General features: G+C 44.3%; 1 protein-coding gene across 1 annotated transcript in view; it reads right to left on the bottom strand.

The window, feature by feature from the left end:
- The window catches only part of LOC144799759 (neuronal acetylcholine receptor subunit alpha-7-like), an 81,570-nt gene that overhangs the window by 31,885 nt on the left and 31,143 nt on the right, over positions 1 to 18,542 (bottom strand). The window contains exons 5-6 of the mRNA XM_078671289.1: positions 16,716 to 16,825; positions 5,705 to 5,784 (exon numbers count right to left, since the gene is read on the bottom strand). Coding sequence (XP_078527415.1) covers positions 5,705 to 5,784; positions 16,716 to 16,825 — 190 coding nt within the window. The remainder of the gene's footprint in view (positions 1 to 5,704; positions 5,785 to 16,715; positions 16,826 to 18,542) is intronic.

Genomic DNA, 18,542 nt, shown 5'->3' with positions numbered 1-18,542 from the left:
GTAAAGAGACAGACAGATTCACTGCAACACACATCCACCAGAGAGTAAAGGGACACAGATAAATGCTAACACAATCTCACTCCAGAGAGTAAAGAGACTGAGTCTCTGCCAAACACTTCCACCAGAAAGTAGAGGGACACACAGATACTCTGCCACACTCTTCCTCCAGAGAGTATCTACTTTGGTTACAATGGCAGCACCTGTGCTTTAGCTTTAAACATCTTCAGCTAAAGTGGGGGTGTCGTGATTGCTTCAAAAGTTAAGAAATAGAAAACAAAATGCACATTTACTCTTTCTCTCTGTGCTGCAAAATGAAGATATTTCTCCTTGCTAAGCCTGGATCAGGGAGCCTACCCAAGGAAATATAATGCGGCGGAGGCCAGTGTGTTGCATGACATTTCATTACAAGGTCAAGCATGGCCACGCAAATCGTCCCCTGCTTGGCTTTGTAAATACCATATAAGGATTTGCATAACCTTTCGGACGCTTATGTCATGCCAGCACAACCCATGCCCTTAGTAAACTGAGCCTTGATCCTCATGCTTTGAGTATTTCCGTCAAAGTATCAACACAAGATGTTGCCAGCAGGAAGGGGCAGGCAACTTGTGACTACTTGTCGTATGCAAGCTATGGGGTGAAAGTATTATTCATTTGGTCTGTATATGTGCAGTAATGACGGCGGAAAGAAAACGATATCTGAAAAACTGCTTCATTGACAGAGGTGTTCGTACATGTAGACATGCTATGGTAGTTTGCTTTAGACCAACGGATATTAAAATGTACGGCAATTTTTCAAAATTATTGATACTTGCAAAAAAGAAACTAGATGTTTGTGAGTTGAGCCCAGTAAATCTGGAAGTTTAAAATAATTAGGGATACATTTCGTACTATATAAATGAATTTGCACACAAGTAATGAAATAATAATTGTTACTATCCATATTAAATCTTGGAAAAAAAGATGGACTGATGTAATGTTTATAAATTATTTTCCGGGACCCTTTGAGAAAATTATTTTGAGATTATTAGGAATTTTAGATTTATTTGCTTCTTAAATTTTAATTGGTGTGTTTTTAAAGACTGTTCTAATTGTAAGATTTTTATTAATCGTGCAATAAAATGAATCCATCCACAACCCTACTTGTCGTGGGAAGCCTGATTGTTACGTAGCCGGTTACAGTCAGCATAAATCTTCTAAAAACGCGCTCACTGTTGAAATAGTAAAGATTTAGAAATATTCCCAGGTTAATAAACATAAATGAATAAAACAGGGAACACTACTATCTCCTTTTAACGTGGGTATCACCAACTTCTTGGCTGGTGCCCCACATCTCCCTGCTGTGGCCCAGAAGGGCTCCTTGCTGCTGAATTAAACATCAAATGAGTTTTCAGAGGCGAAGGAATCTCCTTACTTCAAAGACTTTAGAAATGCCTTTAGGTTAAAGCACAGCTCATGGGCTTGCATGATTGACAGCTCCCAGTTAATCTGCTGTCATAATTAAGTGCGAAATGAAGTTCAAGGCATCTTGTAATAACTGCAGGTAATCTCTTGAGGATTAACGATTGATTAAAGTATAAAATAATTCGCTGAGCCAAGCAAGTAACTGCAAACTTATTTTTTCCCGGTAGAGCCCTGCAGAGGATTGTGGACCCTACAGCAGCGGTTCGAACCCTGGGACCCCTACCTAAGCAATTTCTATGGTATGAACCATAAAACACTACACAAACCAGTATATATTAAAAAAATACATCAATGATGAAATATTCAGGGCCTGATTCACAAAGGGCTTCCGCCCTCGTGGTGGAGGTCCCGCAGTCATTGGGGAGCCTTAGCATTCGGGGCGGAATCCCAGCAATGAGCAGTCTCATTACAAGATTCCACCTGAGTGCAGGGCCTCCGCCACGTGTGCAGTGCCCGAAACAAGTGCATTCTCTACACCACAAGTGCAGTGCCTCCGCCACGAGTGCGGGGCCTCCGCCACGTGTGCAGTGCCTCGAAACAAGTGCAGTCTCTACACCACAAGTGCAGTCCCTCCGCCACGAGTGCAGGGCCTCCGCCACGTGTGCAGTGCCTCGAAACAAGTGCAGTCTCTACACCACAAGTGCAGTCCCTCCGCCACGAGTGCAGGGCCTCCGCCACGAATGCGGGGCTTCCACCACGAGTGCGGGACCTCCACCACGAGTGCGGGGCCTCCACCACGAGTGCGGGGCCTCCACCACGAGTGCGGGCCTCCACCACAAGTACGGTACCTCCACCACAAGTGCGGTGCCTCCACCACGAGGACCGTGCCTCCACCACGAGTGAGGGGCGCCTCTGCCACGAGTGCGGCGCCTCCGCCACGAGTGCGGGGCCTCCGCCACGAGTGCGGGGCCTCCGCCACGAGTGCGGGGCCTCCGCCACCAGTGCGGGGCCTCCGCCACCAGTGCGGGGCCTCCGCCACTAGTGCGGGGCCTCCGCCACTAGTGCGGGGCCTCCGCCACCAGTGCAGGGCCTCCGCCACGAGTGCGGAGGCCCCTTGTGAATCAGGTCCTCAGTTTAGTAAAAAAGATGCACAAAAATAGAAATTTTTATCTTAATTTTGAAATATTGGAGAGCTCCAAATTGTGTTTTTTTCTGAAAGCAGAGCAATATACTAGACTCCTGCATATCGGGCAGGCTTTTTTGCTCCTAATGCATGGTCTCTTTTGGTCAGCAGATACTAGTGATTCAATTAAGACCACCGGTCATCCATACAACTGTTTGCTGTATCTGTGCTGCTTCCACAAACCTAGCAAAATATCCCAACTCAATTTTTAACCTCCAATTTCAAATTCCTTCACATTGACAGAGCATTTAAACATTTTACATTTTGCATTTTATGTTTAAGTATACCTTTATTAATCTGCTAACATTATTTCATTTATAAAACAGTTGTTAACTCTCCTAGTAGATATTCGCGGAGGGATTGCAAACTTCTGTTTAGGGTCAGGGTCCACTGCCCTTGAGTTCCCTTTCAGCTGGTGTGTGCCCAACCCCATGCAGCCCTCTTTTTTGTTTACCTCTGTATGCTTCACTTCTCTCTTAGCTCCTCATTATGAGTAGGTCGATAAATTCTGATTTGTGCAGTAACTCCTGATACCCCATATATATTCGATTAATGAGTTTCGTGATCAATATCAGGGCAAACCTGTCAATATTTATCAGTGTGAAAATGCCCGGCCTTTACCAGAACATGCATATTTTGGGGCGTTAAATACCAAAATCTCCATGCTATGCCCCCGAAAGCTCATGATATATAATAATTATTGCACCTGATATTGATGCTGGGAACTTTGCCATTCAGGGTGGATCTGCTTAACTTTAGGCCTTTGCATATCTGTGAAGCTGGTTTTCTGAGCTCTCATTGCTGGTAGTTACACAGCACAGCCCATGTCTCTCACATTTTCAAGGGGCGTGTTAAAGTGTGGGTGTGTGTCCGGCTGCAGGCATGCTTTCCTTTCCTACTTTAGTCTTTGTGGAGGTACCTCTCTGCCTCCCTCTGTGTACATGGTTTGGTTCCAGGCTGTGCATGTGTTTCTCTGCCTCCCTCTGTATATGTGTTTTGGGTTCTTGCCTGTGTATGTGCTTCTCTGCCTCCCTGTCTGTACGTATTTCAGTTCCTTGTGTGTGTTTGTGCTTCTCTGCCTCCCTGTCTGTACGTATTTCAGTTCTTTGTGTGCGTTTGTAGTGCTCTGCCTCCCGCTGTATATGTGTTTCGGCTCCTTGTCTGGGTATGTGTTTTGGTTCCTTGTCTCTGTGTTTCACTGCCTTACTCTTTGTATGTGTTTTGGGCCTCCATCTGTGTGCATGTTTCGGCTCCCTATCTGTGCATGTGTTTCTGTACCAACTACTCCTACTCGTACTCGTTGAACGCAGTTCTTCTGTTATTCCTGTGGCCTTCATCAGGAGCAATGGAATTATGGACCACTGTGCTTTTCAAGTCACCAATGCACGATCCCCACAGCACCAGCGATTCCTCCTCTCATACCCGTGAGCTGCTAGGAAGTTTATCCATGACTGTGCAGGAAGCTCCAGGGCTCCACAGCATTTTATCCAAGCAGGGGTTAATAGAATCATCTACCCAGCATAAGATACTGAGGATGAAATGTGTGCCGTGCATAGCGAGGTGGGTTCTGTAGTTGCAGGTGTTGATTGTATCTTCGATATATATGAGGTTTTCTTAATTTGTGGTTTTGTGGTGTGTGAGGGAGGCATCTGAATGAGCTTTGGTGGGAGTCCATGCAAATATCTGAGGAAGGCAGTGATGAGGAAGCATCACTTGGGTTGGCTGAAGTCTATACCTATACCATTTTCAAATGTTTATAGTTGAACACTGAATTTGTTCAGGGTCCTGAAGGTAGCATGTTGCACTACACACTTTTTATCTTGCATATCACAAAGAACATCATAGTTAGCAGGTTTTTATGAAGGTGCTTTTCTGAAAAATAAAAAGTGAACTCCTTTCCCCGCCCTCCTCTGTCCTTCCACGTGGCTTGGCCCTTTAGTTGACACAACAGTTGCATTCTTCATTGTTTGATAGTGGTCTGCTCTGCTGGCCCTCTTTGGAGGTGGATTCTTACAGCATACACTAATCTGTATCTGTATACTTATGGCAGTGCATTGGTGTGATGGAACCAATTCCCATGACTGGACTGGCCATATGGGGCACTGGGAAAATCCCTGGTAGGCTCAGGGCCAGGGTCTACTTTTAGGGTTCAAAGGACGAGGATCATCAGCTATCAGTCTGGCGATTAGCCTAGGAAACCTTTCTCACCCTGGTGTATCAACTAAATTTGCAAATGGCTGGTCATCTTACTTGTAACTGGTCTGAACTTTATAACTAACTCTCACGCCACCACGTTAGCCAATTTATAAAGATTCTGATAAAACATGGAGAGAAATCAAGCAAGCAGACACCAGACCAGCCAGTTAAATATTCAAACAAACTGTTTATTTCTACAAACTGACGAATGGCACCTAATACATAGGTACAAGAGCACTGGTATTGTAAAGGTGCTATGATTATTCAATTTAAGGGATTTCAATTTATCAGTCTCAGAAGGATGGAAGGCTAGGTTTGCCCGGACATACTTTAAACGTATGATTTAAAGATCACGCCAGATGTCAGCAGCTCATACTGAACTCACTAAACCATCATCCCTGTAGTAAATAGGTATAGTAGCACAACATTTTTCTTAGGAGCCTGACGCCAGTCCCACAGAATACCAGGGTTTCTGAATACCGGGCCGCTTAGTCTCGATTCCACTGCCATATACTTCCCGTCTCTTTATCTCACTCTCGCAGGTTCTTTTTTATCCCTGCTTTGTCCCTTTTTTACTGTTTTCCTATCTCTCTATTCCTCCTTCTTTTTCCCCTTTCTGCCTTTTTCGCTCTCTTCCAAGAGAAAGCCCTGGTAACCAAAAACGAGAGCCTTTGTTCACCACCTGGAGGCCCTTACCCGCTTAAGCACTCTCTCCACCAATCCTCTCCCTACCAATCAGGATTGAATAATATCTGTGTGCCAAGGGCTGGTAATGCTTCATCGTGTGCCATGGAATGATGTTGCATCAAGGGATAGAGGTGTGGCGCGAGTCGCTGACTGTAGTTGCGGAAGTGGGTCTCATACAGCAGTGATAAAAAAACTCACAAATAAATTAATAAATACATTTGGCTTGGAGGTCCTTACCTGGTGGCAGCCACTGGCAGTACCCACTGGAGTTCACCAGGATGTTGGTGTGGAACGTTGAATCGAAGTCTTCGTTGGCACTAAAAAAACAATGATGATACCGTCAAGAACAAACCTTGGCAACAATGGTCCTTGTGTTGTGTATGGCATTGACTCTGCCCATACTCGAATGACCTATCGGATACAACACTGGACAACATTGTGCACCATATGCATCCAGAAACAATGGTGATTCTTGTGGCTGTGTGTCTGCATGTTGGAATATGTACAAACCTTTCTAACAGTTGGCAGCATTAATACAATATCTGGGAGCTTTTCCACTAGTTGGCATGGAAGTCGATTGATGATGGAGTCCAGATATACTAGCTTCACGGGCAACACAGCACAGTGACCAAAATTATAGTATCTACTAATATTGGCCTACTGTTGGTGCTGCCATCTCCTCCATTAGCGCCCAAAATGGCGGCTCTGCGTGACACACAGCCTGCCACCTTGTTGCAGAGGTAAGTGTGCTTTGTGTAGCATAAGATTTATATTGGAACCATACCCTTCCAGTACCAGTTTCTCTGCTACGACAACCTCAGAATGGTCGCATGTATGCAATGTGTGCTGTGCAATGCAGCACATTTGCAAAGCCTTGGTTGATATAAAGACATTTCTCCTTGTGAATGAAGGCCTGCTTCAAGGAGTCGTAAACTTTTGATGCTAGGCCCACTCTGGCTATCTGCGTAGACTGGGCTTGTGTCAAAATGGCTGACCTGCCCCAGTAATTCCCAAGTAATGCTCTCTTGCCTAAAGTGACACAAAGTAGTGCAAAGACTTTTTTCGCAATGAAAAAGTGGCACCTTTCCATCACAAAACCATTTGCGCCGGACAGTAAATACCCGTGGGAGACTTAGCATCACTTTGTGTCAATTGTGCAGTGCAAATCTTTAGTAAATCTGAGCCTTAATGCTTGTGTGCATCTGGGGTGCTGCTCCCTCAGTAGCCAGCGTCACAAATACTGCTCTTGACTGTCACGCCTGCATTTGCATATAGTTGTATAGGTATGCACCTGTGCCCATAGCTGCAAACATGTCCATCCTTCAGGCATAGGGCTCGTCATCTGTATACCTTGATCACATTGTACAGAGAAACACCAGCAATGATTGTGACCATTGCACAAGACTGTGTCAATGACTGTGAGTGGATGATAAGACCATGGCCGCTTTACTGCTACCACCTGAAATGTCCATCGCATCACGAGTCGCATAGAGTAGCATCTGGACGGCAAGGCTTCAGTCACATTTAGCAAGCAGAGGTGACAAATTGCTGTACATTTGTAGGAAACATTCTACATTTGTCAGCTTTTATTTTTCAAATTATTATCAGATGCAGATTAGCCTATTGGTTGAACTAAAGGAAATCAACACTATCACTGAGAAAATATTCTGATTTGCTACATCAAAGTCCAGGAATGGGACCATGGCGGACCATGATTGGGAGGCTGGAGGGGCAGTTAAATAATGAAATGTGCTGTATAAATTGCACCTAAGCTCTTATCCTAATTCACTGGCCTGACATTGTAGAAAGTGGATTTGCTTACTATATCCAGAGACGCCGAAGGCCATTTTCCGCCTGCCTCGATCGGAACATCAGAAGAAATATATCAGATGGTGAGGTCGACAATATATCGTACACTATCCTGTTGCGTGTAGTAAAGTCACCGTACAATTGCTGGTCACAGTGCTTTTGGCAGTGTCTCCAGCATCGAAGACTGTTAGGGAAGACTAACGTTATCAGAAGCCTGTCGTTATAAAAACAAGACTCATTTTAGCTACGAACTACTAACCACGAACAATTATCCGCTATATGCCAACCCTGAGCGCCAGAATTTATTATCACAGGGACAAACACATTTTTTCCCCTTCAAAGATACGCGGAAGGTTTTTTCTGAATCCCTGTGCTATTTAGAAGAAAGCAAACATTGTGGCTATTCCTGAAGAAGGCGTTTTATACGCCGAAACGCGTGTCGAGATAAAATTACAACTTTAGTGCCACCTTTTTAAAGTATTTTATTTTTTGTATTTTAATTGACTGTATACAAATAGTTTTGACCAATATATATGAATTGAAATACATTGTGTAATTTCCAATATGGGAATTTTTTAAACAAAACCAATTATTAAAAATTGAAGGTATTTTCTGCACGTATTGCCTCTCTACTGTTCTGTTATTGTATACTGTGGTGTTTTATTTGATTGTCTATCTTGAGTTTGATATTTTAGATTGCCTAGGATTGTTTCTCTCAAACATTGTAGAAAGTGGATCCATTGTCCTGAAAAACAGATGGGCTTTTCCCTAAAACCAAAACTTTTCAACAGGACAATGGAAATTGTGCAATTGTGCATCCATAGTTATTTCAAAACTAATAATGCTTTTTTAAATACTTACCATATATTTAATAATCTCTAGCAGAATTCAATATAAACAATTTGTTTCTTGCTGAAATGGGCCAAAAATTACAAAAAATCTACATTTGAATAATAAGAACGGGACATATTATCAAGCAGGGCGTTAAAATTATCGCCGATTTAGCGGCAGAAAACTGCCGCTAAAGCTGCGATAATGGGCTTGATAATATGCCCTGGAGAATTCCAAAAGAAGCCTATTGGAATTCACAAGGCCATATTATCAAGCCCATTATCGCCGCTTTAGCTGCAGTTTTCTGCCGCCAAAACGGCGATAATTTTTAACGCACTCTTGATAATATGCCCCAAAGTTTCTTGTACAATGCACCCTTTGCTTGTTTCGTTGATGAATCGGTGCATTCAAGAGATATGAATATCTCACGTGTTGCAAATTTTCTCAGTGTATTAAACTCCAGGTTATTTGTAGGAAGTACTTTAGTCTTTTCTTGACAACAGGCAGCAGGAAGCATTTGCAGAGCCAGTGTGTCTGGTGTTGACTGGTGCATTTTGCCTTTGTCAATTATTGCTTTGTTTTGTTTTAGTTTTTGAAAAACTTTATTTTTGAGGAGCTGCTGGGAACTCGCCAATACACAAAATAAACATCTGTTGAATGCAAAAGATGTTATCTGGCTTCACAAAGTAAACTTTGCCATAGTAAACCCTGGCAGGGGAGGGAACTACTTTGTGCGGATGAGCCTTTTGTGAAAGAGCTGAATGCCATCACTCACAGTGAATTTACCCAATGGCTGAAGTGGGTGGACCCACTGCCCCTGCTGTAATGTGCGGAAGAAAAAATTTGAATCACTCAAAACTGACCAATGGATGAGGAGGGCTGGTTGAAAGCTACTTTAAGTACATTTTATTTATAATTCTGGTAAAACCAAAAGGTTTTATTATTATTATTGCATTCTTGTTTAGCGTGTGGATACCCATAGGGTTTCCCGGTGCTTAGGTGGCAAGCTAGACAGCTTAAGGAGGTTTTCGGCTCCTTCAGCATAAAGAGTAGATTAGAATAACCATGTTTCTGGCTCCCTGTGGAAGGTGAGCAGGGAGGTGCAGCACCGCAGAGACTCTGGAAGGCCAATCCATAACCTGGGGCCGAGTGAAGAAAAAGAGCGACCACCCGTTCGGGCGGACCTAACTCTGGGAACTATGAAAAGAGGTTGATTACATGAACGCAGAGTGCGGGAGGGATGCTAAGGAATGGCAAGATTTTGCAGGTACTGAGGTACTGAGGTCCTGAGCGCGATCAGATTTTATACATATAGCACAATGCCTTTAAATTGATGCGCTTACCCACTGTAAGCCAATGAAGGTCATGGAGACGGCCAGACACAGAAGAATATTTTGGGAACCGGAACAGGAGCCTGATGGCAGAGTTCCGAACCACCTGAAGGCGTCTGATCACGGTCTTATCTGCTCCCAGATACAAGGTGTTACCATAATCTAGCCTATACAAAATCATGGCCTGGATGATGGTTCTCTGGGCAGCGAAGGGAGGTACCCTCAGGATCTTTTTAAGCCACTTTATAATGGCAAAGCATGAAGTGGCTACCTTGGCTGCTTGGGGCTTCATGGATAGAGTGGAATCTACCCCTTGTTAGCCGGTACGGAGAGAGTCCCAAGAGAGGAAGGCCAGGCCCTCAGAGTTGGGTATTCCTACCCAATACCATAACCTCGGTCTTGTCACCATTCAACTTTAGAGAGATAGAATGCATCCAAGTGGAGACAAGGCAGAGGCAGGAGTTAAGGTCTTCCGAGGAGGCATCCTGCTTGCACAACAAAGAGAAAATAATCTGGGTGTTGTCCGTGTAGGACAAGAGGGTGAGGCCGCAGCTTTCCACTAGGTCCACCAGAGGTCAGACGTAAATGTTGAAAAGCATGGGGCTGAGGGCTGACCCCTGCTGGACTCCAGAAGGGAGCAGGTGTGTGCTCGACTCAACGTTTGTTGGGAAAACCTAAAAAGTACGATCCTTCAGGAAGTAGGATAACCAGGCCTGTGCAATGCGCTGGAGACCCAGATGTGTCAATCTTTAGACAAGAATGCAGTGAGAAATGGCATCAAAGGCCGCGCTGAGGTCTAGTAAGGTAAGTGGGACTGTATCACCCATGTCCAGGAGCCATCTGAGATGCTCTGTAACTCCTAGTAGAGCAGATTCAGTGCTATTCCCAGCTCTAAATTCAGACTGGGGAGGGTGAAGGGCATTTTGGGCTTCCACAAATAAGGTGAACTGGATGTTTACATGCTTCTCCAGTATTTTGGAGAGAAATGGGCCTGAAATTGGACCAGATGGATGGGTCCAAATGGGTTGGGTTTTTTGTTTAACTGGGCCACCATCGCATGCTTCCAGGCTTTGGGAAGAAGCCCCTAATGTACGGAAGAGTTCCGCAGTTCAACCAGGGGAGACATGAGGTGAGGAATTAAAATTCTCAATTTGGCAGTGTGAAGAGGATCGAGCAGGGAACCTGATTTAATAGACTGCAGTAGGTCCATAAATAGCAATAAATCTAAGGGGGAAGAGAGTGCAATTGAGCCAGCGGCTGGCTTTTGGCCGGGTGAATGTTTTCCAAAGGAAGACGAGGTGGGAATAGGAGATGAGCTATTGCTCCAGAGCTGGGGCTTGGCCGTGCTTGCTGTGGCCCGAGCAAGTTGAATATTTGAGTCTTTCTAGACTTCCAACTCTTCAGATTGGGCTTGTGACGGTGGGGGATAGGACACCGTATTATTGGGGTCGGGCGGGTCTTGAACCACTTTGAAAAGTGTTTTCAGGCAGTTTTTGGCTTTTGAAATTCTTTCAGAGAAGGAGGCACGAGCATTTCTACAGTTCCCGTGGTAATGGCTCAAGGCTATTTTATATTTTGATTTAGAATTATGATCATATAGTTTTCTCCTCTCCCTTGCAAAGGTTTTTTTCTTCCAGCAGAGATGAATTAAACCAAGGAGCAGGGGGGTGATGCCTGGATACAGATTTTAATTTGGCTGGTACAATTGTTTCAAGGGAGTTTCTAAGCCAGTTATCGACCGTGGGCTGATTACGGACAACCTGGAGAGGCAGTTAGGGAAAAGTGCTAGATAAATGGGCATTGAAGGCAGCGGTGTCGAGTTTGGCTCAATTTCTGGCCATCGCTTTAGGACCTGTCGCGGCGGGGCAGAAGGAAGTGTAGTGGGGAATGAAATAGGAACTGCACAATGGTCTGTCCACCATAATGGCACAGGGAAGTGGGTGGTGAGACCAGAAACCTTGGAAAAAATGGGGTCCAACATGTAGCCCTACTTGTCTGTAGAGATAGAGTTAATTAAATTGTGCTTTAGAATGCCCAGATCTTCTCTAAAAATTTCACTTAGTTTGTAGGTAACATCTTTGAGTTGCAAATGTAGGCCTCCTAAAAGTATAATGGTAGTGCTTTTTAATATGTATGGAGAGATTAAGTCAGGATCAGTAGTGCACCATTTCCCGGCATAGCCCGTAAGGACGATAGATTAGGGCACCAGAGACTGTAAATTTAGGTTAGGGTGAAGTGAGGAAAAGAGGGCTTCATAAGCTGAGGAGGGAAGCTCCCTATTTTACACTGGAAGGCATCACTGTCGATAATGGCAATGCTGCCTGCTGACTTGTCTTTGCGGTCCCTTCTAGTAATGCAATGGTTATGTGGCAATGCGGTGATGATGTCTGGAAGTGATGCCTTGTGTAGCCAAGTTTCCTGGGCAAGGAGTGGCAGTTTAGACTGAAAAAACGGAAGCCGCTATTGGTCGAGCAGCCTCTATCCAAGGCGCTCTTGCGCTCCTCAGCCAGAGTATTCATGCTAGGCGTATCACCTAAGATTACGGGGGGATCCTTACGGTCTCAAGCAAAATGGCAATGTTTGCAATGGTCGCTGTAAACCGAAGGATCATTCGAGGATTGACATGCCTCTGAACAGGCTGGGCTTTTAGCTGGTTGAATCCATCATCATTCTTTTGCTCACCATGCCACCCCAGTTTAGACCTGGCCATATGCAAACTAGCTTCACGGTTCACGGTGCCCTGACGGTGACGCCCTCCTTTGCGAGAAAAAAGGCCGCCGTGGACATTCAGAGCACCATTTCCCAAATTTTGAGTGGACAATATGATCCTTGATATTTTTATTCCTTTTGTGTGCAAAAAGCGGTTTTGCCAGATTGTTTTTAGAGGTGGGGTTACAATTCAAAATATGCCATGAGGCACAGGGTCAAGACTGATTTGCATATAGCTGGGTATGAACTGAGGTGGCAAAGTGAGCTAAAGAATGATGATGGTTTCAACCCAGATCTGTGACTGGGGGTGAGTGTCTGAAAAGTTTCAGTGCTCCGTCCATCATCTCCTTGTGTTTGAAATGTACAAGAGTACGCATCCCAGCTCCCTCTGCACAACCGGGAAACCTGCGGCAGACCGAGTAGCTTGGTGACCAAGCAAAGTAAAAGCGGGCAATTTCAATCATAAAATGAGGCAAGTGAATTCTTCTTTAAAAGTTCCCCAGTACTACCCAGTATCTCAATTTGGTGCAAATCGCAATAAAACATCAAAGTTAGCGCTCAGTATGGAAGAGTAAAAAAGGCAAAATAATACTGCCAAAGCACGTCGCAGCAGAGCCCAGAATAATGCTCTTAAGGGCCTCGAAATACCAGTATCTGTGCCACAAGCCGTCCAAGATGGCGTCCGTCAGGGCGCAGCTGAAATGTACAGCAGGACGCGCCTGAGCTCCCTCAGCACATTCGAGAAACCCATTGCAGATCGAGGATCTGGGTGAGCAAGCAAAGTAAAAGCGGGTAATTTCAATCATTAAACACGGCAAGTGAATTATTTTTAAAAAAAATTACCCAGCGTTCCCCAGTATTTCAAATAGGCACAAAAGAAAGTTCAAAAATAAAATGGGCAAATGAATTCCTTTTTAAAAGTTCCCTAGCGACCCCCAGTATCTCAATTCGGTGCAAAGCGCAATAAAACAGTGAAGTAAACTCTCAATATGAAATAGTAAAAAAGGTAAAATAATACTGCCGAAGCATTCAGCACGAGTGCCCAGAGTGTTGGTCCTAAGGGTGGTCTGTCCGCTGCACATTTGCGCCAGGCTGCCGTTTAATAGTGCAGACGAGCAGCGAAATGCCGGTCAGCTGAGCCGCAAGCGATCCAAGATGGGTAAGCAAGCGAAGTAAAAGCAGGTAATTTTGATCGTATGGGTCTTAACAAACACCAGACCTAAAAACTCCACATATTTAAGCCATGTTGAAAGACTGAACCAAGTATTGTAAATGGTTTTGATGAAATATTTTAGCATAGTTTCCTTCTTAAGATTGAACAAATAACAAAATAGAAGATGGCTATTTCTGACACATAGGAACACTCCAGCTAAGGTCCAGTTTCGTTACAGTTTCTTTAAGTGTATTTGATAAGAACCCTAAACATTTTGCTTCTACTTTAACATCTATTGTTTTTAACCTCAAAGGACTCTCCAGTGAGACCCTTCCACAGTACCATGCACTGCAGGTCTTGAAATATCCCCTTGATCACTGGACCAATCTTGCAGGCCTGGAAGACTTGAGAACCATTTGGATGAAAGAGTCAGGGATATTTACTGATGCTTTTCCTTCTCTCCCACTCCTTCCGTGTGTGGTTCAGAAGCATCGGCAAATGCATAAGCAAAGTGTTTAACAATTCAATATAATCTTAAAAAATAATAGTAACAGGGTGCTCTGGCCATTCTTACAGCTTTGAGTCGCCTAGTATAGTCCAAATTGTCACATTTGTAGGACTGTTGTGGTAAGTGGGTTGTTGTTGTTACTGGTATTTGGCAGCTCTGGCAGGGACCATTGGTGGTTCACCCTGCAGTGGTCTCCTGGAATATATCCTGGGCCATGGCACTGGTTATTTGACACATTAAGCTCTAAGCTTACAACCAACCAGTCAGCTTTGCTACTGGCAGGTTGGCAACGTCGGCTACAAGTCATGGTTGGCTATCACTTTGACTATTCACCTACCCAGCCAGACTTCGGGCTAACGCTCCCGCGTCTCTCCTGACCTTACCTGCCCCCTCTTCCTTCCCCCAACACTCCGCCCTCTCCGCTCCTACTCTTTCCAGCTTTTATCCTCAACCCTCACATGCCTTTGCCCTTTGTCCCCACCCTGTTTTTCTGTGAACCTCTTCCCTCGCCACCTGAGACTGAACTATTTTGTTTGATACCCGATGGAGCTACTTGGTTTAGCTATAGGGGAGATGGGCCGTGGATTCCCTCCTTGGTCGTCACCTACCCAGTCGGTTGTCTCTTCACTTATCCTCACTTTCCCTCCTCCCCTACCCCCCCTACTTTCTCGCTCTTCTCTCTCCTCCCCTAATGTATTGCTGATTGTTTGATATAATGTTTACTTGTTTGATCTTTTCCTGATATATTGTTGAACCACATTGTTGCACTTCCTTTCGTCTCTCCTGCAGTCTCCTACCGCATCCGCCCTCTATTTATGTCTCTCCTTCCCTCCTCTCTCAATGTATTGAGACTGAACTATTTTGTCTGATGCCCGATGGAGCTACTTGGTTTAGCTGTAGAGGAGATGGGCCGTGGATTCCCTCCTTGGTCGTCACCTACCCAGTCGGTCTTTAGTCAGACTTTTCGTCTCTCCTTATTGTCTCGTCCCTAGCTCCTATCCCCTCTCCCCCAAACCTCTCCCCTTGCCTGCTACTCTGCCTACCCCCTGTCCTTTGTGCCCTTTGACTAAGCACTCCTTCTCCTCTTGTTGGGGAAAGATCCAATATTTATACTCTGGAGTCTCAGCGAACCCGCTGAGTGAGTCCACTGCACCAAGGGAGCCACTCACACTTGAGGTTTGGTATGGCACCCATTGCCAAAGCACTCCCTCTCCCCTTTCTGGGGAAGGATCCAGTATGTAGGCCTTGAGAGAGTCCACTGTGCAAAGGGAGCCTCCCGCAACCGAGATAGGGAAGTGATGCCACTTCCCCTGGGATCACAGCTTACTGGACTTTGGACGTTTGCCTTGACTCGTCTACCGGTTTGTGTCCCCGTCACCCTTCCCCTCCTCTTCCCATGCTGTGTCTCTCACCCTACCCTCCTCTTTCCCGCCTTCATTATCTGTCTACTTCCCCTGCTCCAACCCCCCCTCCCCTGAATCTCTCACCTTGCCTGCTTTTCCCCTTAAGTATTTGTGCTTATTGTTTATCTCGACCTTACAAGTAACTATGCTGCTGTGCTCTACGAACTATGTAACCTTTGTAACGATGTAACCTGTAACTATGATCTGACGCTCATGTAAAGCGCTCTGATACCTCTGGGTCTAGCCAGCGCTATATAAAACTTTGAAATAAATATGAAATAAAATATCGGTCATCACATAAGAGAGATTTGATTCTTAAAGGGTGGTGGGGCTAGTTCAGATTCAGTCACATGCCACAGAGAGATTTGTAGTGCTGGGCGCAGTCATGTCTCGATCACCACTGAGTGAACCTGAGCAGGACAAGATAATACCAGTCTTCCATCTCAAAGAGCCATAGAGTTGGGGATGGCGCGTCCATCACGTCCCAAGCACCCTCATAAACCTTACTCTTTCTGCCCCAGCACAATTTCATCACAAGCTAACGATTTAAATTAAATAAACACAAAAATTCTAAGAGATATATGAACAGCGCATTCTTTTGATGCCATTCACAGATATTATCCAATTCAATGGTTCTCATTTTATTAACCTTGGGATGACGAAAGGCTAATTGAGCCTCAAGATTCCTTTATGTGGCCATGTCATTAAATACAGATCCTGCAGTTGCAGCATTAATCCACTTAGACCCCACCTGATTTACTGCAATTGTTTTGACAATTTAAAAAACTTGGTCGCCAAAATATATATTTTACTCCTAATTTAAGAAAACAACGTCGAGTGGAGACATGCTGGGGCCAGTGCCTTTATTAAATTATTTGCCCTATGGGTCTATCAGCTCAGCAATTTGCTGATTTAGAAGCCATATAATATAAATATAATATATAATCCATTGGGCTCTTTCTTGTTGAAATGTGATGCTTCCACAAGCCCTTCAGTGGGAACCGGACTCTGAACTTTTGGATGTTTTTACAAGTAACTAGCAGGTGCAGAATAAAGAAGTGCACCCTTTAATACAATACGTTTTGAAGGTTTTTGGTGTGCTTAGTGCAATTCTCTATATGTTGTTATTAACTAATATTGTCCAGGATATAGACAGAAAATTATTAATACAATTGTGTACCTGTGATTCCATTGAAGACAAACTCACTGCATGTTGGTGAATAATATTTTATTTTGAATGCTGCTTGCTCATTATGTAGCGATTTATAGTCTTTAGAAACTTCTTTTTATTGTGTTTGCTCAAGCATAAGATTTGTTTTTTTTATTTATACTGGAGTGTGTTCAAATGTATTACACCTAGATAGTAGTTTAGCATCATAGCCTACATATTTTTATTTTAGACCTCTATACATGCTGCATAATCTCAGATAAATGCTGAAGGTGACAGCCAACGTTGCCACATAATTTAGACCTGGAATCTCCCTGTATATAACCGTTAGCTTACCTGTTGTAGAGCAGAATGTCTGGTTTCCAGAGCTGGTCTGAGGCAAACCGCACATTTTTCACCCCGGGATAGTCTGACTGGTTCCAGCGAAGGTAAACATCATACCAATACTGTTGGAAACAAGATATAGGATAAATATCAATGTCGTGAGCTGCTGAAAATATAGTAAGAATGATAGATATGGGACCAATGCTGATGGGATTTAACATTGATGTTCAGCATATCAAAACAGGCCGAATAAAAAGAATAAACAGTGCAGATGTCTGTTGAAAGAGACAGCAAGAGAGAGTTTTTCTGTTTTCTCTGAATCTAGGGACAGGCCTAAGATCAGAGCTCAATTTGAGCTGGTGGTTGAAGGTGGTGCTCACCGGCATTCATTTTTGGGGACCGGCACTTATTTTTAATCATCAAACTTTGACCCAGAGCAAGAGCAAGAAAAGCATAAAAGTGGGAAAGAGAAGAAAGAGAAAGGTGGGAAACAGTGACAAAGGGAGACAGCAGGGATGAAAAAGAACCTACTGGAGTGAGATAAAGCAGCAGTGAGTGTCTGGTGGTGGTTTAAAGACACATGAGGTGGATGAAAGACTAGGCAGTCTTGGTATTCAGCACCCTGACTTTTGCTAGGACTAGCCACAGGCTTCTGAGCAGAACTTTGGGCTGCTGCCTATTGGAAAAGTTGGTTTTTAAATTGCATGTTTGAAAATGCCACTTTTAGAAAGCAAAAACAACAATTGATGCACAGAATGCAGAACATTGTCATACATTCACCCCAGTACAGAGATCTGGGCCTAAATCCATCGTTTTTTTGGCCACCATGCCATTCAAGTTTGTACCCAGCCATATGCAAATCATTCTCGACATTGCGCTCAATGGGAACAGTTCAGCTCGAACTGTCAGGCCAGATCCTCCCTTGACTGGAAACAAGCATCCTAGGACCGGTTTCGGGCTTTCAGCCCTCATCAGCCAGGATAGCTTGACTCCAGTGGCATGGAGAGCACGGGACCCACGTCTGGGCATACTCGTCCCACTCGGGGTGACAAATGCAAAAACAACAATGGATGGCCAGAATGCATAACTTTGTCGTACATTCACCCCAGTACAGAGATCTGGCCCTAAATCCATCGTTTTGTTTGCTCACCATGCCGTCCATCATTTGTTTGCATAGCACTTTTAGAAAGCAGGCATTTTCTTGCTTAACCATTCTGTGCATCTGCCTGTCTGTAGAATACACGTCTGGGTTGGCTGACAGTTGTTCTCTTGTGCATTCACTCTAGAAAGTCACATAAAGGGAGCGAAGGTGTGCCATGCAGATCATGATGGGCCATCACCAGGCTGACGGGCTTATCCCCTTTTATTTTGGGAGGTGACTTTTTAGGTGGCATAGAGTTTCCCCAATATTTGCAGACATTGGTAGAGTGTCTGCAACGTGGACTGAAATCCACTGAGTTCTGTCTCCTTGTATCTGGAGTCACTAAGAAACTAGGGCAAAGGAGTAGAGGTATCACAGACAACGTAACGCATGGAAGCGTACTGCCTTGCACCTTTACTCCAATGTGCACGAATTCACAACACCATTCTAGTGAACAATATGTGTCTTTTCTGAAGAAATCTGAATATGCCCAAACTTTGTTTCTCACAAGTTTACATTGGCATAGGGTCCTTTGTTGCTTTGAACTATAACCCTTAACCAGCTTATTTGCGTTCAGGGCCGTATCAAAATCCCACATAGGACTTTCTGGGTTTTTTGTGATGTTCCTTACATTGACTTCCCTGCATTCACAGTTGTGAGTACAATCATTGTTCTCTTTAAAAGATACAGCTGTGCGT

The sequence above is a fragment of the Lissotriton helveticus genome, chromosome 12, assembly GCF_964261635.1.
Source record: "Lissotriton helveticus chromosome 12, aLisHel1.1, whole genome shotgun sequence".
NCBI classification, from domain to species: Eukaryota; Metazoa; Chordata; class Amphibia; order Caudata; family Salamandridae; genus Lissotriton; species Lissotriton helveticus.
Note: the sequence above shows the minus strand (reverse complement) of the source record. Positions and strands in the feature narration are given on the sequence as shown.